The 25,857-nt window shown below is 38.8% G+C and overlaps 2 protein-coding genes across 3 annotated transcripts in view; both read left to right on the top strand.

The window, feature by feature from the left end:
- The window catches only part of LOC132914077 (protein slit), a 633,186-nt gene that overhangs the window by 496,238 nt on the left and 111,091 nt on the right, over window positions 1-25,857 (top strand). The window lies entirely within an intron of this gene.
- On the top strand, window positions 12,548-23,885 carry LOC132914124 (uncharacterized). Its single transcript, XM_060972961.1, has 2 exons — window positions 12,548-13,547; window positions 23,287-23,885. Exons 1-2 carry the CDS (start codon window positions 12,548-12,550, stop codon window positions 23,307-23,309), a joined length of 1,023 nt encoding a protein of 340 aa, XP_060828944.1. The 3' UTR covers window positions 23,310-23,885.

Genomic DNA, 25,857 nt, shown 5'->3' with positions numbered 1-25,857 from the left:
CGCAGATACGACGATCCCTCGGAGACATGCGTCGGCAGCCATACGTGCACCAACACCGGCTGTGTGTAGAGATTCGACCGCAGAATATCACAACATATGCTGCCTGCACGCTACCGCGAACGATTCCTCCGCATTTGCATATTTACACGACCGTCCAAAAGTATTCAATCATTCGCCTACTTTTGATGCACGGTGTATTTCTCAACTATAGGATTATAAATAAATTGGAGCTGCAATCAGTTTGTTCCTTCTAATCATCATAGCTGTGTACGCGTAATTGAATTTGACGCGATTAAATCGATTACGGGAAATCAATATGCATTAATACAACTGGTGATTACAATTGTTAGATCTTGTAGAACTATTTCTTACTTCCATAACTTGATCGTAATGTTCTTTCATTTCTGAATTGATGATCATAGGAGAAAGATATAATGTATATTTATATATTTGATTTTCTGATTCTAATGTTTAATCATAAGAGTCTAATCATTAATCGGTATATCCGTACACTTTTATTATATTTAAATATGGTTACCGTAAGTTGAATAAAGTGTCCGAATACTTGACTGTAATGTGGCTATAATGTAATATAAATACTAATAATGTAGCTACTCAGACAAGAAAAGCTTCTGTGGCGGAAGATGTGAGGAGATTGGATTTAAATTATAACGATGAATAAAATTGCTATTGCAACCGTCAAGTGTATTTAGAATAGATATTAATATAAAGGCTTATAAGTACCGTCGATAGACATTCGTACAAACGTAGTCGCGAAGATAGATAATAAAATGCTCGCGGATAACTCGAAGACTCGTATACTCCGTTAATTCGCAAATAATTACTTGGTAATATCTCGGATATTAATAATTTAATAAATTTAACAATTCGAAGGTAATAACTGCCCGCTCGTGATCGTGTCTGTTTATTTATACTGGTCGGGGGGAGTCGGAAGATTAAAATTTGTCTTAGAACGACGGTTGCCCTCCACGGTGACATTGTTTTGCCTAGAGATAAACTAACGCTATTTTCGTGTGTCGAGGCAGTGTTCGTGTTCCGAGGCACAACAAAAACATGACTCATATGACGCTACACGTCTTTTGGTAGAATATTTCTTTCTGCGATGTTAACTGGCGCTTCTTGTTTTTGTTTGGATTGAACGGTTTGATAGAGTTTTAGGAAGAAGCAAGGTTGACTGTGGTTAGTTCTTGAGGAAAGTATCGTGTGTTAGAGAAGAAGAAATGGTCGAAGAAATTGGGGAAGGTTGTGTCTTAGGTCATGGTCGAAGGGAGTTTGGTTTCAGCAGTTTCTTGAACTTTCAGTATTGCGCAAGGTTTCGTTAGACTTGAAAACTTTCATACAGTGTATTCTCGGTAGAATTATGATTTTCTGGAAATTATATTTTTAAAGATCCAAATTTTGTTTACCCTCGCGACAAATTTGATGCGTTGAATATAAATGAATGTAAATAAACAATATGGACAATTCTATACTTAAATTTTTTTTTTTTATTTTATTTTGGTTATTTTACAATTTGTCCTTGCGGACATTTGGTAAAGTGTTATATCTTGTTGGTGAAGAAAAAAAAAATATAAATAAAAAATAAATATAGCATGTGGACGGCTACCCCCAGCGGGGTGCCAGCTTCGTTTTTTTTCTAAGTTATATCTTTTATGACTATACTTAAATGTATGGGAATCTTATTTCCTTGCTTCCGATAAGCTACCTAAAAAGTCGTAAAAATGAAACGGACAACAGGGTATCAATTAGCCTACCAAATTCTATTATTTCAACAAATAAGCCATACGTACAATTGAATCGCACGTGTCAATTAACTGACACTCCTCAAATGTAAGTCGCGAGCTATGTCATCCCCTTTACCCCAGCGACGTTGCGATAATTAATAATTATATCCGAGAAAGTAGGGGCCGGTCAAAGTTATAATTACACCGGGAATAATCAACAACTAGTAACGTGGAACTCGTTGACGGGGTGGGCAAGGGGGTCGAGTTCGACGGTAGAATCACAAAGGGTTGGGGGCAAGGAAACTCCAAGCCGAGTCTCTCGAGACACCGTACACCCGAGCTTGACAGGGAACTTTATTCCTTACAGTCTCGTCTCCCTTTTTTTCTGCCTTCTTCCTCCTCCAACCCCCTTCATCCTTTTTTCCTATTTCCTTCTCTTTTTTTTTTCATCCCTGCAGCTCCTTTATCCAAAGGTCTCGGCCCTCGAGTGTACGAGAGTCTCTGACCCGTCTTCTCTCCACTCATTCAGTTTATCTCGGCCCTTTCTCTTGGACGGCCGTCTTCCTGCTTCCGGGCACTTCATTCAACCGTGAAAGGAAAAGTTTGCAATGAAATAAGTAGCGAGCCGAGCCCCGGGGATCATTATGCTCCGAAGTCTGAAGAGGATGGTCCAAGGTTCCGTAACCTGGCTACTTGTAATCGTTACTTTCGAACCGAGAGTATTCGACTGGAAGAACGCGCGCGGAAACGGAAGAGGAAGAATGCCACAAGGTGTGCGTGCATGTATGATAGGGGTGGGATAATTAACCCCTGGAGCCTCCTTTCTTTGAACAATTTTGTGACGTGACTCGAGCAGACTTCGTCTGCTGCTGGTCGTCTTAATTATTACTGGCTTTCCAAGACTTAATTCAGAATCTAGGGAACCTGGGGTGGCGGTGAGAATTTTCATGGATGGAATGGAAATTTTTCTTTAGGACAATATAGAAATACGTTTGTGATAGACATTGTTGAGGATGAATTGACAATTCAAAGTTAGATTATTAACAAGCGTAATAGATGCACGTATGTCGTAATTAACGCTGCAAATATGAATAACAATTTCTTATATTTCAATAGATTTGTGACGCAACAATTTTCTTGTACAACAAAGTTTCTAACCATATTCGCCACTATACACTTCTAACTATTTTGCCATAGTTAAAATCTCACCCACCTTACTTCGATATTATCGTCTCATAATAACAATACTACCGTGGTGTTGTTTCTATATTTAAAAATATAAATATGTATAAGAATATTGAAAATAGATTATGAATATTGTCTATGTCAGACGAACACGAGCACGATCGATAGCTTCGGTGAATAATTTCAAAGTAGGTCCCCGGACGTGCATCAACGTGGCCCTGTACAAACTAGTACCAGGTCTACGTATCTCTCGTTATTCAAGAATACATAGGTAATGGACGAACGAACGTTGGATAGGGAATAAAGAGAAAGGATAGAGGGAAGGGAAGGCTCTTGGACGACCGGTGCACATGCACACACCTAGGATTATTTGTGGGCTGCGTTACATTATCCTCATTTAGAATTCACGCTCCCCGGGCGTCTATCTGCTCCATGCATCTGCCGCATATTTCGCTCTTACGGAACGAGCCACGCGGGTGGGTGTACTTACAGCGCGAGACATCCAGGCCGAAAGTGCTCTACTCGTGTACTGGCAAAACGCTGAACCCCCGAAGACGGTGTAATAGAGGCCGTGTAATAGAGACCCTGGTTTCTCTCCTGATGGGACAATAATAATGTTGTCTGGCTAGTTTGTTGTTCGTGTACTGTTTCAATGCATACCAGTCAACTCGTACAGGTTATTCCAACGTGTATGTACTTTCTGATGAGTTTTAGAAGCTGGGTGGGTTTGATTTTGGATTGCCGAGATAATGAATTTTGTTTGCGAACATTGTGGTATGTTAATTGTGCTTTGTAATATAGTATCGCATAGTGATATGAATTATAATTTCCATTCAACAAAGATCCTATTTTTCTAAAAAAGACAAAAATAACTTTGGTTTGACTGCGACTGAAGATCTTCAAATAAAAAGTACGTATATATGCACGATACTTTGATGTTTCACATCAGATGTGGTATTACGGCAGTAAATAATCACTTGTGTAAATATTACAAAAATTGTAATATAAGGGGCTAAGCTGGATGGTTTTAGTTAAATCTTATAAGGTTTCGTCTTTAATTCGCATTTTGTTTTAAAGAATGTATTATTTTTAATAATAATAATATAATATACAGAAGCTTCGGTTCGGTTCAGCATAGAGTGGCACGAAGAGTGAAATGTTATCAGCAAGTATTATTAAGAACTGGTTAACATTTGACAACTGCTGACCCGGGAGATTAATCGTCGAAATAAAACGCTTTATACTTCGCATAATATTTCATTATTCCCTCCAGCGAATTGCTCACAGCGATGTCAATATGATCGGTTGAGTTCAAGTGATATAGATTGTTCTACGATTGTCAAGTAAATAACGTTGTAATAATATCACTTTGATCACTGATTGAACGGACAACAGTTTCGTTACGCGTCTGAGTAGTTAAACCGGTTAAAACTTTCTTCAGGCTAGTAGTTGCCTTCTAATAATCTTAATGTCATATCTATTATAAATTCTCGATCTTCTGTCACACGAATGAAATTTTAACATATCTTCATCACCGTCAAGAAATAAATTCATGAAGTGTTTCATAAATCTCATAAGATTTTTAAAGGTAATTCAACTGAATCATTTAATTCGTAAACAGAGATTTGAAGATTTCAAGATATGATATCATACAATTATCAAACCTTTTCGAAGAAATATCTCGACATTGTTAACGAAGTACGATGTACGTAATCTTTCCAACTCTCCCAAGACGTTTACAATTCAACAAAACCTCAATTTTGACAACGGTCTATACGTTCTCTTCAAATTCTATCAAAATGTATCCCTCCTTCTAAAATTCGTCCCTTTCAAATCTTCTCGAAGAGTTTCTACTACAAATCTTCGAACTCCCATACCAGGAAAATGCAAAAAAGGATCACCAAAGGTATCAGGAGGCCAACGTATCTTTACGTATGTCGATGAACCACGACGGTTCAATCTCCGCATTCCAACTGAAACGAAACTGTCCTACCGTTTCTGCCAGATATCGATATACACGTACGCGGTACGAAAATAGACGCATAGCCGCATATCGTTCGCGCTGACCACAGCGGTGGCAGAAAACGGAGAGAAGCCACGATTCTGCTTAACATTCAGCCCGACACGCTCGCTGATTGGCTATTAATTATCCGACCGACAAGAATAACGATTAACTTGGCGTATCGCGTGTTGGCTCGACGCGCCCCCTCGATCCTCCTCCAGCTGGCGCGGATCGATCGTGGATCAACGAAAAGGGCTCTGTGTACGCATCGTAAATCAAACGTGTCTCGCTCGTAAATTCGAACCGGCGCGGGCCAACTCATCGTTTGATCATCGATCGGTTCTCTGGACATGAACGTCGAGCGATTTCCAAGCTAAAGAGCCTTTCCTGCCCCCGCCATCTACGAGAGAAAAAAAAAAGGCGAACTCTCCATGTAATTGAGAAGTTGCTAATTGATTCGGTGATGGATAGCGATTTTAGCGAGCGGCCAACAGGAAAAACCAGACACCGAAAGAATGCGCGTTGGTTGAACCAGCCACCGAGATCGGGGATAAAGAGACTTAATCGATTCGAGAGGCTTGTGGCTTGGCGAGTTGCTGAGTTGGTTTTAGTTGCCTTGTTCTAATTTGGATTTTCCTTGAACGTGGAACGATCCTTGGGTGGTCCACGGTGGAATGAAGACTACATATGGTTTTTGGTTTAATTTTGTAGCAATCGTTGCGAACTATTTGTTATGTTTCTTTTCTAAGCTACTTGGTATTTTATTTAGTGTATTCAAATAGATTCAACTCCAACCATCAATTACAGCACTCAGTTTATTCTCTAAACTATTAATTCACCTCCTCTAAACTAGGACCAGAATCCCATAAATTATGTGCTTATTTTAGGTCCATCATATGCAACTACGCCATTAAACACCTCCCTCAATAATATCTCAGTAATTGTGTATCTTAATACAGGTCAAATATTTTCAGAAATGTAATTATGCAAAAATATACAAACATGTACGTGATATAGTAACGTAGAGTTATTTGAGTCAGGGAGGAGGTATTATATAGGAATTAACGAAATAATTTTTAGAAACAAAATAATATACACACGTTGTTGGAGTATGATAATTGCGGCTAAGAATAACAACAGCAGTTGACTAAACTCCTTTCTTCATGAAAAACCGCGATTACCGAGTTGTCAATTGTTATTAAATAATAATATATCTCACTGTTTATCGTGTCACCAATGACGAGGCTGTTTTGAAGTACAGATCGTTTAAAAATTGTTGATGATCGAATTTGGCAAATTGTAGAGCAAATTGCTTAGCTTTGTTGAAATATGATATCAAATATTTGACCTAATTCATTATGTACATATTATATATTGTTTATCTTATACAAAGACATACAAAAAATATTTCAAATAAAATCTCGTCATATTTAAACGATGCATTTATAAAGATATAAATTTGCATAAATATCGCCAGCTTGATAATAATCAACAACAAAATCTCGTTAAAAGTGCTACCGGAAACGAGTATCAATGTGGAAACGATTCGATTAAAGAACAGTGACATTGCTTTAATTAGCGCGGTCATCGAACGCGGTCGTTTATTCGGTGAAATTGCAAATTCATCGTGAAGGCGCGGCTGCCTTAAACGTTCGACCGGCTTTAAATTTCATGGCGCAGCGTCGTAAACGGCTGCGGGAATCGCGATAATATTCGGCGGAACGGCTGCTTGGCAACGATAATTAGCAACCGTGGAATTACGAGGAGACGACCATTCCGCTTTATGAAGCTATCGTCCGTACGCGTAGCTGGCGATACGTTTATGTCCGGACCACAGGACTTATACTACGTGGCCGAATGGCTCTCTCGGTGAAGGATTATATGGCGACTATATACCCTCGCCTATATCATCGATTCGTGTTTCTTCCATTACTGTCCGCGTCAAAGCTTTGATTTTGCGTATATCTTGAGTAACGAATGGTCTGGGAAGACTTTGATCGGTGTCCTTATAGATTTTTTAACGTTTGAGAGAAGTTGAATTCATCCTGTTTAATATCTATGTACATATAAATATATCATAGTTAAATACGATTAAAAAATAGAATATTAGTGAAAGAAATTATACGAAATTAATGATATTAATAATTTGTTCCTGAAGAAGTTTGAACTGCTCAAAAATATTTTTTCAAATTTTATGGACTAAAACGATAACAATACTAAGTAATCTAAAAAGAAATTAATTTTCCTTTGAATAAATTCCTTCTTTAAAAAAGTCTAAATTGCTGAAATGAAAACGATAGTAAACCTCAAGTAATCCCAAAACTGGTAAGAAAAGCACAGGAAAAATCCGCAGGAAATCCTTCGGGAAGCACATCGCTAGACCCAAAAAAGGAATTCGTGATGAGAGAAAGTAGGTCCAGGATTTCGAGTCATTAGCCATTTAAAACGGCGATTTCTCTTTTTCTCTCTCCATCTAAAAGCTATCTCGCGCCGCCATCGCAGCTAGCTTTAATTAATTTCCCGGTTACTTTTTGTCCAAGGTTTGGTTCGATGAAAATTCACGCGATGTATTTACCGAACGTCACGTTTTCCAATTACGCGGTATCGCTGATGCCCCCGCGTTTTAATCGCGGTGAATATTAAGCCACGCTAAAAACGTTGAATAACACATACATACACTCGCCCACACACACAGGCGAACCGTCTACCAACCGTGGTTTCGTTGGTATTTTAATTGCAACGTCTTTCACGGAATCATTTTATTCGGGTAAAAACCGTGCCAATGCTTCTTCTCCCGCTATCTTTTTCTTCTTTAACAGCAAAGACAGAAAGAGAGAGAAAGAATGCGTCGTAACTGGGACCAGTTGGTTTTCAACGTCTGCAAGATGGTAAACGCTTTCTCGCGGAGATCGTCGATTATCAATTTCTTCGGCTGTCACCATTAAACGTTACGTAAGCCAGCGACGAATTTATGGATTCCTCGAATATCGCGTTGCACCGTTTTCTGTACAGTTATACTAGTATCACTGGTCGTTTGTCTTTTACCTACTGGTAGCGATGGGATCAAGTCCAATGTGTATACTTACACAATAGATCAAAGCCAGAAATAAAATCAAGTACCCAAGGTTCGCTTCATCCTACTTGTGAAATATGTATTTGATCTCCATAAGCTGTTTTCAAACGTCAGAACGAATCTGTTTACACAAAAATGCTTCAATATTTTAATGAATCGTGAGAATCATTAATACGCATTACCATTTTATTAAATTCTTTTAACAAGTTTAGAAAAATTGTGGAGATTATATACGTACATGTCCTAGCTATCTATTTTTTAATAGGTTTCGAAAACGTTGATTGTGATAATATTAGTTATTCTGTTGGTTTTATACAAAATCTCTTGAATTTTTCACTTTTTTTAAAAGGTAACATATTTTCCACATAGGAGATCATTTTTCTTGTTTCTATTTATAATAACCAGCAAATAATATCAAAATGTTTGTTTTAGCCAGCAAATAATATCAAAATGGGAAAAATAATTTTCACTTGCGAGATGCTTAAGTCTATCACTATCTAAAGGGTGTCTCATAAATATCGGTTTATTGTGAGACGCTGAAGTTGTTGAATGCTGTTTTCGATTGTAAATATTCAGGCAGTGGCGATGGGCCTTGTTTGAGAATGGAATACTCGATATGCTGCACGATTTAAGACTTTGCTTCTTTTATTCGCTGAGAATTTATGAAGTTTCCGTGACTCTGTTTTGGGATAGTGTAAATTCTGATAGCTGTTTTCCAGCACATGATACATGAAAGTTTTATAAGATCTACTTTAAATAAAACTACTACGTGACATTCTCGCAGAGACAAATCTTAAACATATATTGGTAGATTATATAGGACAGAATAGTTAGGTTTAATTAAACAGACTAGGTACATCTGATGCATAGTAGTCAAAATTCGCGTTAAAAATTTCATTTTTATTTACCGCACTCAGCTGCCATGTATCTATTTTGCTTGGGAGTTAGGTTATCGAATGCAAAACATCTCACGTGCAGCAATCGTAGTAAAAGCGAACCGAACACGCTACACGTTTCAACTTCGATGACGATTTTTATCTTTACAGCTTAATCCTATTAATTTGCGACGTTTCCCTCTCTAGCGTTCTTACTGTTTTATTATTTTGAAGTAAAAGAAAGAAGAAGTGAAAAATACAATTCGATTGAAAATGACTGAAAGAACGCAGCAAGATTAACCTATTCAAATTCTTACCACGAATCGAACATACCATCTCTTATTTCTACTAGATAACCATCAACATCTATGACTAATTTACAACCTGAAAACTGCAAAAGCTATAGAAAAGCTGAATTTCACTACTTCCAAAGTAGCCGATCCAGCCTACTCCTCTGTCGCGTCTCAGTACCACGACATGTCCTCGACCCATACGTTTCCAACTCGAAAACGTTCCTTTACCCACGAGTAGCCATTCTGGTCGTTCAAAGTAGCGAACTTCGCATGCAAAGTGGCTGACATGCGGTAATTGCGGCGAAAAAAAGCCACGTGAACGTTCACGTTCTGTGAACGACGCTTTGGCATTCGAATTGCACCTGGTCAGATTTAAAGAAGCACTGGAACCACGTTTCAACGTGATCCTTCGCGACGTGGAGACGAGAGGACGGAGAAAGAGGTGACACGCACGTCCAGACCCGTGTTACTTACGGCTCGAAAGTAATTCCGTATTTACTTTGACGCTAGCGGGCTAAATTAACACCCGGGGCACGTTTTACGAGCAATTTGCTGCACTTACGTGCGCCCTTACATAAGTCGCCGTAAGTACGGTCGACGTGAGCGCGAGCCCCGTATCCGCGTGACGTTTCAACAAGCACCATACCCCTTCACCAACGTGTTCCCCGAGGCCACGGGAAATTACGATCTTCCTTCTTGATGAAAGTGCACCGATCAAAAGTTCGACTGTAGCTGCGATGCAACTGTTAGGTAGACACGAACCAATTGGTTGCTTGCTTTCATCCTTATTCTGACGTAATTTGTATAATAGCTTGAACATACAGTGACTATGAAAATTATTGTATTTATTATAACATTTATATATTAATTGATTATGTGTATTAAGTTTCGTATTATTATTGAATAATATCTTCGTACGATTATAAAAATCGAATCACTATGAAATTACCATTTATCCTTCCTAATTTGTAATTCATAATTGGAAAGTAAACGAAATTGTAATAAACAACTCTACAATATCTCTGATTCTGAAAAAAAAGGATATTTTGTAAAATTTGAAACACACCAAAATGTATCTTGCAGAACACCTTGTAAAGTATTAACCTGTCCCATCTCATTAAAAAATTCCCGCAACACGATACTCGTTCAATATCATCGTGTACTTTCCCCGAACACACGTTCTTTCAAGAAACTTCCTGGCAGCGCGCCGCATAGCTTTGCTGCAAATTCGTCAGGTTACTCGTTTCAGTTCGTTAAAACTTTTTACCCAGCCGTACAAGGGCATGGCCGTGTCGCGAACTTTGCTTCATCGTCTTGGAACGTCTTAGATCATGCAGGCCACTTTTACAACGTCATTTTCCCCGGGCATATACACTTCGAGCTCGTTAGCTCGAACTTCCTCCGTGCAAAAGGGCTCGTTTTGCCGCTAATTTCCTACGGCGGTGTAGCTGATGGAAATTTCTAGGTCTTCGCGGTACGCTTTAATAAGAAATTCCACGCGAGCTGCTCGTGTTAGCCACGTGACATTACACGCTCTTAATACCCAATTTTCAACCGGTCAATTTCCAACCGGCGAACGTTAGAACCGGTAATTCCTTCTTTTTCCTTCGCAAGGAAAATATTTGGAAGAAGCAATCATGCGACGATTACGAAGAAGCAAATCTCATTCATCGGGTTATTCTATTGGACTGTTCGTTAAAAATAATCGACCGTCGCGTAGTATGTATTTAATGGAAGTGTATATACTTAAAATTGCAACAGCTTATGACGCAGTTGTCGAATCGTCTTAGCCCGCTAAAATTTACCGTGTGGTTCCATCGGTAGAAATTGAAATTATTTGTGAAAGAAGATCAACATGGATATTACCGAATGTTCGAATTATATTTTTCAGGATAATTATAATTCTTTGTTCGATATATAGCGGCACATGAGTAGAGGACAATTCAAATCATGTTTTTGTTTTACCTTGGAGTATCAAGATCGTTAGGATACACGTAATGTAATAATAAACAAACTCCGGGCGAAACAATGTCGCCGCTAGCAACCGTCGAACAAAGACGAATTTGAATTTTCCGGCTCTTCCCCGACCGGTATAAATAAACAGACGTGATCGCGAGCGAATCAGTATATACCGAATATCTACGAGTTAGCAGCGAGCAGTTATACACTGTCTTAGCGAATACGTTTATACGAGCGTCTCTCGACAGTATTTATACTTATTAATTTATTTAATCCTTTAAAATATATTTGATGGGTTCCAAGAGCAAGTTCTCATTATTCTACATTACAATCCTCTACAAGTGCTCTACATCGGTGACCCCGTGATCTAATCGTGAGAGTGCTATCAAAATTTTAAACACCGCGAGAGTTCAAGATGACGAGTACCGACAGCCAACTTCGTACAGAATTCGCAGACTCAAACAGTTCAAGACTACACTGGGAGTTCGAAAACGAAGAAATGGGCGATAGAACGTCGTCTTAATCCTATTCGGATTTGAGGAAGCTCGCCCCCTCGTTAGTCTCCGACGACTTAGTGCTGACGACCTGGAAGAAACACTTCCCAGCGGATATTCAATATATACTAACTATGCTAAGCATAACAGAAACGAATGCCCTGATCAAGGAAGCCGACAACATCTACGGTAGGCATCCGGAAGCCGGAAGCACCCGAGTCACAGCGGTAAGCGAGCCATCAGAATGAACACGAAACGTTGGAGCAAGCGGTCTATTGGTCACCACCATCAACGAACAACTGACCAGACTGCTGGCGCAAATAAATGCGCTGAACTTCGACAATGCCCGCCCTTCACGTCAGCAAAGCAGGAGTTGTCGAAGATCGAGTTCGAGACAAAGATCGCAACAGCCCGGTCTCTGTTATTATCACTCAACGTTCCAGGATCGCGCGAAGAAGTACAGCTCCCCATGCACCTGGAATCAGAAACGGGATCAGCCGTCCATAAACGCGACAAAAGATGACGGCTTGGGAACCGGCCGTATCTTCGTCACGGACAAAACGACGAAAATTTCATTCTTAATGGACACCGGTGCCGACACATATGTGTATCCACGCAACAAGGTACGCGAACCCGCGAATAAAAACGACTATGAACTGATTGCAGCCAATGGAAAGCGGATTGCGACGTATGGCACCATCACCGTGTCCCTCAACCTATCACTACGTCGAGCCTTCAAGTGGCGTTTTGTAGTTGCCGATGTGCAAACGCCCACTATTGGTGTCGATTTCCTGAGCCATTATGGGTTGTTCGTAGACCCACAAAATAAATGGCTCCTCGACACGATTACACAACTGTCGACAAAGGGATTCGCCGCTATAGCCGACGTAGCGTCAATCAAAACCATCGATGGAGACCAAGATGGTCACCACCATCAACGAACAACTGACCAGACTGCTGGCGCAAATAAATGCGCTGAACTTCGACAATGCCCGCCCTTCACGTCAGCAAAGCAGGAGTTGTCGAAGATCGAGTTCGAGACAAAGATCGCAACAGCCCGGTCTCTGTTATTATCACTCAACGTTCCAGGATCGCGCGAAGAAGTATCGCTCCCCATGCACCTGGAATCAGAAACGGGATCAGCCGTCCATAAACGCGACAAAAGATGACGGCTTGGGAACCGGCCGTATCTTCGTCACGGACAAAACGACGAAAATTTCATTCTTAATGGACACCGGTGCCGACACATGTGTGTATCCACGCAACAAGGTACGCGAACCCGCGAATAAAAACGACTATGAACTGATTGCAGCCAATGGAAAGCGGATTGCGACGTATGGCACCATCACCGTGTCCCTCAACCTATCACTACGTCGAGCCTTCAAGTGGCGTTTTGTAGTTGCCGATGTGCAAACGCCCACTATTGGTGTCGATTTCCTGAGCCATTATGGGTTGTTCGTAGACCCACAAAATAAATGGCTCCTCGACACGATTACACAACTGTCGACAAAGGGATTCGCCGCTATAGCCGACGTAGCGTCAATCAAAACCATCGATGGAGAATCACCGTACCACAGACTACTGGCGGAATTCCCAGATTTAACGAGACCGCTCGTTTTCCGGAGAAGTTCTCTACGACAAGGTGTGCAGCATCATATCAAGACGACGCCCGAACCCCCCGTCCACGTGAAACCATACCGCCTCGCCTCCGACCAACTCAAACTGGCGAAGGCTGAATTCGGAGTCATGATAGAGCAAGGCATGATGCAGCCATCGAGAAGCCCATGGGCATCACTCTTGCACATCGTTCCAAAGGAGGACGGAGGGATTCGACCTTGTGGTGACTATCGGGCATTGAATGCCCGCACCATTCCGGATAGATATACACCGCACATAGAAGACTTTGCGCAGAATCTGTATGGTAAGCGTATCTTTTCTAAAATCGATCTTGTTTACGCTTACCATCAAATTCGGAGGACGTAGAAAAGACTGCGATCACGACACCGTTTGGTCTTTTCGAAGCGACCAACATGATGATTGGGCTTCGAAACGCCACCCAAACGTGTCAGAGATTCGTGGACGAAATCATGAGAGTTCTCAATTTCATTTACCTATACATAGACAAGTTTTTGATCGCATCTGAATACGAAGAATGACACCGCGAACACTTGCGGATTTTATTTAAACGCCTTCACGAATACGGGGTTGTACTAAATTTTGCGATGTATAAATTCGGAGTGAGCGAAGTAAAATTCATCGGTTACACTGTAACGGCCGAGGGGATAAAACCATTAACTATAGCGTCAATGCGTTCGGTTAAAATACCGTTACCCGTGACCGTTAAAGACCTACGAAGGTACCTCGGTATGATCAACTTATACCGACGTTTCATACCGGGGGCCGCGAAATTCTTCAACCACTCAATGAGCTGCTGAAAGGCACAAAGAAGTGCGACGCATCCATTGAGTAGTCCGAACAAACTAAAAAGAGCTTCCACGAGTCGAAACGCGCCTTAACTGACGCGACAATGTTAGCGTATCCGATTCCCGACACGCTCGTTAGCCTCGCGGTCGACGCATTCGATTATGCCATCGGTGCGATACTTCAACAGCTGTCAATAATATTTCACAGCCCTTAGGTTTTATGAGGAAATCGTTATCCCCCGCGCAACGAAAGTACAGCGCATACAGCCGAGAATTACTCGCAATGTACGTCGCGGTAAGACGATTCAGATATGCCGTCGAAGTTAGAGATTTCGCGATCTATAATTCATAGGGTCATCGATATTGTCTAACATATATTGATCGTTTTTCGTGTTGGCCCGAAGCCGTTCCCATCGCCGACATGGAAGCTCCAACCGTTGCTTCGGCCCTCCTTTTTACATATCTTGTTTCGGCGTATCATCAAATATCATCGAGGGACGACGATGCCAATTCGAATCGCTTCTATTTAAGGAATTATGCCGATTGCTCGGCGTCAAACACTTGCGCACGACGGATCATAAATTCCTAATACACGCATTTAATCAAGATCTTGACAAGTTTTCGGCAAGACAATTCCGTCATCTTGACTACGTTGGACAAGTTACTGCTGATATTCGGCACATTAAAGAGATAGGGATCGAAGCGATCGGGAAATCTGTAGATCATCAAACGTTAGCTGCAGCGCAAGAAAACAATAACGAGCTACGCAAAATTATTAACTGGCTCTAGTGCGCTGCAACTCAAAAAAATGCGATTTCCCGATCAAAATGTCTATATATATTGCGATATTTCGACCGAAACCATGCGACCGTTCGTACTGGTACCGCTACGACGCAACGTATCTCAATCGCTACATGAACTTTCCCATCCGGGGATACGTGTTATGCAAAAACTGGGGACGACGCGTTTCGTCTGGCCGTCCATTAATAAAGATTGTCGAACGTGAATGCGACAGTGCATACCGTGTCAACATTGCAAAGTCACCAAACGTTGGAACATTCAAAGGAAAACGCGAATCAGCTAAAATAACGGATGGAGGAAGTCAGGCCATACCCGGTTACGCGTCATGGTGAAAAGAAAATCTTCGTCTTCAAAGAATTAAAATCATCGCCGTACGTATTCTTGCGCCATGACGCGATTGGAGGCCCTTTACAGGGCCTGTCTTACGACGGGCCGTTTAAAGTGACAAAAGGAGACAAGAAAACGCATAATTAAAACAACCGATCGCGACGTAACGGTTCCCGTAGATCGGTTGAAGCTTGCTTTTGTAGTGCTTAATGACTTAGAAGAAAAAAACAACCGAAGCTCGTAATGTACTGATTCCGGTAGGACAAGCGAATGCCCGCAACGAAAGCGGTATAAATAACAATGATCGAACGACGGAAGAAAACACAAGGTATAGGTACGTTACGCAGTCTGGGCCAAAAGTCCGATTTCCCGATTGATTTCTGGCAGGTTTCGCTTAAAAGTCATAAATTGTCAGACACGGGATATATCTGTAAATTTTAAAATAGCGACGACCAAGGAAACAACTGTACATAATTTTATACACAGTAAGATCATAAAAACGTTATCACTGGTAGGGGGGAGATGCAGCGGCACATAAGTAGAGGACAATTCAAATCATATTATTGTTTTGCCTCGTAGTATCAAGATCGTTAGAATACACGTAACGTAATGATAAATAAACTCCGGACAAAACAATGTCGCCATTACGTGCAACTGTCGAACAAAGAAATTTGAATTTTCCGTCTCTTCCCCGACCAAGATAAATAAACGGACGCGATCGCGAGCGAATCAGTATATACCGAGTATCTACGAATTATTGATCAATATCTATGATTTATTAGCTAGCAATTATACACTGTCTTAGCGAATACGTTTATACGAGCGTCTCTCAACAGTATTTATACTTATTAATTTATTTAATCCTTTAAAATATATTTGATGGGTTCCAAGAGCAAGTTCTCATTATTCTACATTACAATCCTCTACAAGTCCTTTACAGATATTTAATTTCAAAATAATTAAAAATTAATCAAATATTACTTAAATTTTTCTATTATATCACACTCTTTGTTATTTCGTTAGTGCTCCAATTCTACTAATAGAACAATGATGTAAATATTTCTTTCCATGGAACTTTTTGCCACTTTCTTCATGGAATAATAAGTATATCTGTGTTAAATCTGCGTCTCCTTATTACAATTCTGTTAATGATTTACACAACTAATAAAAGTAGCTGTTTGGTACTTCACTTTTTTATTAGAAAATATGTATTTGTATATTTGGTATTGTTGAAGTGATCACCACTTCTAAGAAAACTTTACGTCTGGTCTTCGGTTTTCCCAAGCGCTAAGGTCATCGATAGTGCATAGACAAAAGAATGCATCAATGAGAGACCATAAGCGGTACACGTGCGACGTTGGCTTCAGGGTTCTTTTAGTCTCAGAGTGTGAGGATCTGGACCAGCTTACATTATATTCCACACTTTGTACTTTAATATTCACGATATATATACTTACAATACCTTACAATTTATCCACGCGTTTCTTTAATTCCACATACACCGAATAACCTTAACAGGTATAAAATCAAAATATAAAAGTTCGTATAAAAGTTTTATAGTATTTTTTTTAAAGTTAGAGAAATTTTGTCATCGAAAGTTAAATTATATTGGATTGGGAATAACTCAAAGAACATCAAGGAAGGGTTAAACGTGGAAGCAGAGTTTCCAGGTTGTAAAGGGAATTCACGCTCCGCTTAAATCCTGCTACAGTGCCAGCTTTTTTTCCAGTTGTACACGTAAAGGTGGGCAAAGTTGTTGCAACGATTCAAATCGATTCCCTCTGACAAATTTTTTTTTCCTTTTGTGCTTTTTGATACTGGACGTGTAAAATTTAGAGAAATGCTGATTCCACAAATATCCGCGATAACATAAAATATTACATAGGATATCCCGCAATGTGTAGTATGTAATATTGAATCAGATCAGATTTTCTCTTTAAAAGATGGATAATATAATATACTTTATTACTGCCTATTTATACTGTATATTTTATGAGTAATAAGTCTTTAAGCTATCGTTTTTAATGGGTTCTTACACTCTTTAAAGTACCGAGAAAGGAAATTGGTATATTTTTGATCGCGTTACTCTTAGACGATAAATTATGTAAATAAAGTACATAATACAATTATTATTGTTAATATAAAATAAGAATGTATTATTTCATATTAAATGTATAATTAAATTTCCATTTCCATTATACACCGTATATAATATATTATATTATGTATATCTCAGTTTACAACATGCGCTATTATATGAATATACATTTTAGAGGACACACTGTATAAAACGTGTTGCAGGCTTTAAGTAAATGAAACGTAACAATAATGTGACGCGGTGACAGGAAATAATAAAAGCAACGGGGACAAAATAAAATGCGAAGTCGGTGGGAATTGTATACGGGTAGCGCGAAAGGTTTTTGCAAAAGAACGAAATACATTGAAGAATTCTATAATTATATGAAGCAAGCGACACGCGAGAAACAAAATGCGCGACGAAACAGAGCGTACGGAGATGCAAAAATGTTTGATATAAAGTGAAATATGAACATGGAGGAAGCTATAACAATAATGAGGCGCACGTTGTAAAATGTTTATGAAGCAATGAAATCCGCTGCATGGAACATAACAATGCAAACCACGTGGCACGGAAAACGTGCCCCAAGGTGGTTGAATAATACAAAGGCATAAAAAATTTGGTAACGAAGGAAACTGTTATACCAGCTCCCAAAGGAAACCGACACATGTTCCGATAAAAATACATACGTAGCCTGTAAGGCTATTCTATTTCAGCTACAAAATCTCAACATAATTCGGCAAATTCTTAAAAAATAGTGCAACAAGGTTATTATGAAAGCTGTGAAATTTTGACTGAGTTACCATTTCAAAGAAATTCAATGCGTTTTAATTTAGTTAGGTTTCCCTTCTAATCATTTAACGTTCATAATAAATATGAGAAATGATACTTTAGATTATATATAGAAAAAGTTACACGAAAAATTCTATGAAAATAGATTTGTACTAAATGTAAGAATAATATAAAAATACCTTATAAAGTTTTAAGAAAAATAAAGTATTTATTTCGAATATTCCATCGAGGAGAATTTTCTTAATTTCTCATAAAATATATTATACATTAAGGAAAAAATTAAAATTCTGTCAGCTTTAATAAGAAAATGTCACAAAACTTCGGAAACTAAGGATCTAATAATATCGTCTGCGTATTTGGAAACGAAAGTATTATTATTTTATTCAACGAATTCCCAAAGAGATCATATTGTATACACATGCTCGAAAAGAAACAATAGCCATAATTTCACTCCGCTAAAAAGAACCTATTAAACCTGACTGAAATTTAATAGAAATATTCGCCAAAATAAAAAATACAATTTTAATCAACCTGGCCGAGCGATACAATACAACCCCTGAATCGTGTTTCCGGTAACAAAACGAAACCGTTTCAACAACAGACTGCAATTATTCTGCCTTATTCCACGAAGAAACCCATAACCGAATAATGTTCTGACAAAAGCTGCAAAAAGGTAGAAAAAACGAAACTTGAACCGACCTAGCGCAAGATACAACAAGAAAACGAGTATACGAAAGGCACTTCGCGCAACAAAACGGAACTGTTTGCTCAACGAAATTGCCAGCAAACGGAAGCTCGTGTTAGCAGCTGGTAATAAACGAAGCAGCACGATCATTATTCGGGTACGAAATTAACCACGAGCTCACATCGATGGCTTGTAACCATTTTTGCGCTGGCCGAGCACGCCAAGAGAGGAGAAAAATCCGCTTGACGATGCTCCTTTGTGCATACTTTTCTTCAGGTGAGCCACTTGAACGCGCTACAAACGAGCAAGTACGCGTTTCCGCTTTTCGTCCGCGAAACTTCGAAGATCCGCCCCTATTACCCGTCTTTCCGGCCATGAAACTTGAATCACGCCTACTTCCGGCACACTTCGGAGACAGTTTCGAGTACTTCCAACAAACTTTGTCACATTGTGCTTGTTGGAGATGTTGGTTGAGGAGGAAAAATTGCTTTAAGTCTATGGTTTGGGTGATTCTAATGTTCTTTTTTTGCTGTTGTTGTCTCGTTTGTGGAACTTTTGAAATACTTTGAAGACTTATCGACCGATTTTATCTCCGGTTTATAGATTGGTATAACCAGAGTTATACCTCGGATGTTCTATGTAATTTTGTATGTTACGTATATATTTACATCCTCAAATTTCCTATAAACAAATAAAAATCTATAGTCTGGTTGTAACTGTCAATTTCAAAAATTGTCAGAATAATGTACAAACTATTTATAACCGCAGAAGCATCTTCCAATAAGAATTTCTTAGGAAATGCTCCTTTTCCGTTTAACCTTCTGTACGTATAGTATCTCGCTTAGTGTTCGAATATTTATAGACATTTGTCAATATCTTAACATCTTTTAATAATTACAGTATACAATATTATGATCATATTTCGCCTCAAACACTACATAAGAAGATAATTTTGGTAACATAAAACTGATTGTAAATGTAAATATACGTTTACTGGTTGTAAAAAATAGGAAATGCGATTTGCTGTGTTCTTCCGCCGTAATCTTCAATTATTTTGCAACTATTCTTCCTCTTGCCATATCTATTAAATGAATTTTCCTAACAGAATGGTCGACGATCCTACGCAATCGTGAAAATCACTCTGACAAACATTAACAGACAATAGAAGGATCCCGAGTATCGGCAAGAAATCTTGGGGCCATCCCCGCAGCACAGAGATTTCGGTCGAATAAAAGCGGCCTCGCCAGCTCCTTTGCGGACGCAGTTATTTGCCGGGAATGACTTCCGAAATTGCTCTTCCCTTCCTCTTCCTCTCTTGAAGCCTCTCCAGGCACGATGCTCGTTACACAACGAACCAAGCTCATCGTTGAAACCAGCTCCTGTATCGGTGTACACAAACGCTATGCCATGGGGTACAGGGTTATACCGTCATGTCGTGCAGTACATATTATTGTGTGTATTAGCCCTATGTATGTTTATTAGATAGCAGGCGTATACGATGCAGTATGTTGGTTCAAGGGTTCCGTCGTTTACGAGGTAGCTCGTTAGCACCGAAATTTATATTGTAACCAGGCCAGTGTGCGCCGCTGGCCAAATCTTGCTGCCATGTTAACGATAGCGATCCTACGATGACACGACGACGTTTCGTAACTGCTGATGGCCGCCCGTATTTCTGCCTTCGAGAGCACCATTAAGTAATTGCCAATCGCTGTAACACTGTCCTTCGGGAATCCTCGATATCACGTGTCTGTCGGTTGCCTAAATTTCGTACAGATTTACGCCTGCTAATTTTCGCAGATTGAACGTTAGAAAATCTGGGTTATGATCGCGTGACCATTTACAGCGATTCACGAAAATATCCTAACTTTTGCTATAGAAAACTTTTAGGTGTATATGGTATATGTTATGTAAGACATTTTTGGAATTTCATTAGTACTGTAGTGAAATATGATTGCACAATATAATTATATTGGAAAAATTTGAAACAAATCTGAGAATTTCCATTAAAGTCTTAGTTTTAAATCTTTGTGATAAAAATATGAAGTTATTCCCGTATTTAGATTTCCCACAAATACATAAGAATCCACAGTTTATTAATAAGTATCTTAATACTTATGAATGAGGATATGGATATTTGTCGTTACGAATGGCAACGACGTAGAATAGAGTCTCAAACGTGGGATAAAAACGAAATGTAGTTACACGTTGCATGTGATAATTAACGACGGTACCCAGCCGAATATTTTAACAAATCTGGTAAATGTAACAACCTCATCAGTTTCAGTAACGCACTGCCACGGTGTTATCGCGACGTTTCCGCCGGGCAATTGCCTCAGCCTCATGCATAGAGAAGCACGATTTGCACCAAGTTCCGGATTCCCTTTTGATTCGTTTTTTGGACATGATTTTGTAGCTTGTTTTCGACAGCAGGTTTTTGGAGATTTTTTTTTTCTATTTTAGTGGAGTTTCGAATAGCTTGTTTTAGAATTTTTGGAGAGAGGTATAGGTCGAATGAAAAGTGATATTTTGATACTGAAGAGAAGATGGAATGTTTGTTGAAAACTAAACATTGTGAAAAAATATATAAAAAAATTTCGTCAAAAATAAAAAAAATATACAATTATGGGAATAGGAAAACTTTTTGATGATTTGTATCTAGATTTACGTTATCGAATTTTTATATTCACGTGTAATTAAAATATCAAACGGATCGATAAGTCCTCAATAATACAATTGTAGCAATTATTTCAACAATGTCATTATTAATATGCAAAAATTGAAATTACCTTGTCGAAGAAATAATTAGATTGCTTCAACCATGTGACAATTATAATGAATTATTATGTACAGTGCAATATAATTAATAGTCTTTTTAGAACATAAATCTCTAAAATTTCAATGGATAGTATGTTTGATTTAAATGGCTGTATTATTCTTGTAATTGTTAGAAATATGAAAAGGTTATTCATATAGAAGTTGTTTGATTTAATAGAGAGAGAATAAATTACAAAGTATTCACACAGAATATGTATACATACATACATAATACATACATAAGCTTTTTAAAAGTAACATGAATGTAACAGATAATTGAATTTTTAATAGAATATTTGAATTTTTATAGAGATCCCAATACCAATTTTAGTAGAACTTCATATACCAAAAAGTTTTTTTAATACCACGAAACTATCAGTTTCATCGCACTTTTATATCGAAATTTTTTCAAATCAAACGCTCGTTATTCCTAAAAGAAGAAGACGTTTAATGCCATATTGAATACCAATTTAAAGAGTAGCTTTCCTTCTTCTGCTAAAATGAAATTCAAATACCGTGTTACTTCGTCGAACAAAGACCCATCGATATAATAACATATCTTGATACATTATATATAAATTTATAAATTATAAATCAATTCTTCTAACAATTAAGATACTAAAAAAGTTCAAATTAATAATATAAAATCACATAATCGCCTCATGATAATCATATGCCATAAACTACTGCAACCATGAATAACATTAAAACCATGAACGATATGAAGCAACACTCACATGGGCACTCCCCAATTACTCAACCGTAAGGAACAACCTCCGCCATTCTGTGGCGCAACACGGCGTCCGGTACCGGAATAACAATCGCCAGGTTTAATGCAATCAGATGCACACAGTGCGGACGTTGTCCAAAACGTCCAAAGCGAGCGTGTACACGAAGAGATACGTCCGAGAATTTTTCCACCGTGAACAAGCTTACGTTACAACTCCGAGACCCGGTTCCCGTGGCAAGGTTAGACGAGACGAGATAAATATCCCCGCAAGCTGCAACGTGTTACACGGTAGCAGACGTCCTCCGTTTTTCCACGACTGACGTCACACAAACGAATGCACACGCATGTACACTACCGTTCATAAGTATCCGGACGCTTTGCTCGATTTGTAATAGCTAGATTGCAGATTTTTATGCATATTCATATCTTTGAAGACATTACTAAAAACGTAGAAGCTCGGTAGAAAATTGATTTATCCATTAAATATTATATAGAAAGCGGCGAGTTACGTACTAGAGAAAGCATACTTTGGATATTTTATAATACTTTCTTGAAAACCTGGAATGATGAAAGTAACCACTCATTGAGAAAATGTACGAAATGATATGAAAGTTACGATACTTTGATTAATGGTACAATATTTTGTTAGCAGTTAACGTTTCATTTCAAAAAAACGACGTACGCGCTAACACGATGGAAGCAACACTTACCGCTACGTTCTTATAAAAATCAGCAGACTATAATGTTAAATTACAATGCTGTTAAAAAGAAAAGAATTTTATGAAATTAATGATTTATCCGTAATCGTACAATTAAAATACATCTTGTCAACGATAAACAAGCGTCCGGATACTTTTGAGCGGTAGTGTATAGCGTACGAAGATACATTTAATCCGCGATGCACGGTACACGTTATCCGCGACGTTGCATTCGAGCCAAGCTACGCATCGAGATAACGACGTTCCGTGGCTTATTGAGAGATCGCAGTAAAGCGTGCATTGCGTTTTACAGGCCACCACCGACCGCCATTATGACCAGGGTACATTGTGGCTGTGATTCGTACCGTGCTGGGTAAAATACGTTGAACGATATCGATGGAACTACTACGTGCTTCGTGTTTTATGCGAACGAAGACGTGCAGGTCAGCCTGCCAGAAAGGTTAAGGCCCTCGTGTTCCAAGGATATGGCTTTGTCATGGCTTCTTAATTTTACGTTACATAAAGTTATATGAGGGCGACTGTAAAGAGACCGATATTGGATTTGCCGTCTGGAAGTACGGAGACTCTGAATTCTTTAGCACCTCGGTTTAAGGCTGCAGGCAGTATAACGCGTCGTTAGGGAGTTAACACTTAACTCTGTCCATGGTCATTTGATTATTTACCAGCCAATTGTATTTTTCTAACGTCAAAGGACATTTCAAGTTCGAATAAAATGCGGAGAAATTGATACGCACGAAGAGATTTATCTTTTTAACTTTATGTTAGTGTTCTCTTTGAATATTATAAATTCTTCTTGTTAAAATCAGAGCAGAGTTGAAACACAAATAAAGATTCGAGGATCGCAACAGGATTGGAGATTGAAATAACTGGAGAAACTTCGAACTGGAATAGAGATATAGATTATAGTCACATGGCGATGGAGATTATTGAATTTCGAGACTCGAAATGAAATTCTGGAATAAATTGTTACATTGATTCCTTCTTCCCAATTTGAATTAAACCGTTACCTTAAACTAGTCAATTGCCTAATGTTATTAGCTGTTAAATTATTGTGCGAAAGAACCATGGTAATGAATTAAAAATGTATAACACCTCAAATGGACGGTCTATAATTACGCGTCAAAAAAGAACTTCACAATACAGAATAAAGCTTTGCAAGGAAAAAACGGTCCAATTAGAAAATCCGCGTTTAATATCGAAGCGTCTTAAACCAGCCGAAAAACTTTCATCCTTAATGGCTTGTTGGCAGCTGCGACTTCCGGGACACCGTGTAGACGGTCCGCGCGACAAGCAGGCGCGCCGGTTTCATTTAAGCCCAGAAATTGGAATAAAAGCACAGCGCGACTCAATTAACCGCCGGCAAATATTTAATTACAAACGCAAATCTTGCTTGGTTCGGTTCTCCTTTGAGGCGGAATGGTCGGGAAGGAGCCATTCAAACCAGCCACCGTCTGCCTTTCTGCTCGCAGTTTCCGTGAACTTGCCATTGAATGCAACCATCGAAAGGGGAAGGGGAAGAGAAAAGAAAGAGGAACGAACGGAAAGATGTGGGAAGGGCAGTGGAATAAGGCAGCAACCACTTCAACCAGACACAATTTCTCTTTCTCCGATTTGCCAACCGTCGCATTAATCCAATCGAGAGTCAGCGGGTCGCCACAACAAAAGATAAACGGGTGCCGGTTTAATGTTGCTTCATCCGCTGAAGTTAACTACTTCGACGTTATTAAGGTTTAATTATTTCCTGTCTAAAAAAGGTATCTGACGAAGGGCCCGATTAACGAGTTTAGAAGAGAGCCTGTTTCTTACGTTACATGTCTCGAGGGAAAACGAAGAGTGTGACGTGTGTTTATTGCCTTATTAAGTGAAATTGACTGGAACAGATTTTTTATCAACTTGATATATATGAAATGTCGTTTTAGAGTATCATGGTTAAATATCAAAGGCGGATAGGTAGTTAGTATTTTGAGACTTGTCAAGAAAACTTGTCAAAATGAGGAGTTCAAATCTTTTGTCTTTATAGTCGATAGAAATATGGAATATGGAATAATACTTGATCATTAATGATATTGACATAACAATTGGAAAAAATATGTATTGTTAAATAGAAACATGTATGAGAGCTTAAAACGTGAATTTTTCACAGGATTCAACTGTGGTTTCATCTGTTGGTTTTTAAACTAATTTTCTGCTCGTTTTCTATTTTATTTGCAAGAAACGTGTAATATAAAATGGACAGGAAAATTGCAGGTTTACACAAAGCATAATCAAAAATGATAGCACGCCTCTGCTAGTAGGCTATTTTCCCCAGACCACCGGTTCTTCGCAAACCACCAGTTATCTCGCCGCACGTGACACGCATCCCCAAACTCGCGTTCCGCTGAAAAAATATTCATCCCCTTTTCCACTCGCTTGACACCCTTTTAAACTCCCCTGTTCACATTTTCTATCAAAATAGTCCAAACTATTACCAATTCCTTCAACCAATAATTCCGTATTTTATTTCATGATTTTAATTCTTGATTTTCCTTCAAATATTGTATCCGAATAACATCGTTATCTATTAATCCACACATCTAAATATTTAGTTCGAGAAACACAAGTAACTTAAACTTACTAAAGAAGATACCCATCTTTTTTACTTTCTTGATCTAGCCCTGTAATTTAATTATTTCGCACTTTCATTAATTCCTCCAACCAGTAGTTCATCCAAAAGAAATTTATTCTCTTTAACCAATAATTCATGGAAAAATTTAACCGAACTTCTTTATCCCACATTTTCTAATATAATAATTTAAAATGCAATGAATTTTGTGGGCTCATTTCCACCATCAATCAGTCAACTATTTATCTACAAAACTGCTTC

Source organism: Bombus pascuorum, chromosome 14 (assembly GCF_905332965.1).
Source record: "Bombus pascuorum chromosome 14, iyBomPasc1.1, whole genome shotgun sequence".
Lineage (NCBI taxonomy): Eukaryota > Metazoa > Arthropoda > Insecta > Hymenoptera > Apidae > Bombus > Bombus pascuorum.
Note: the sequence above shows the minus strand (reverse complement) of the source record. Positions and strands in the feature narration are given on the sequence as shown.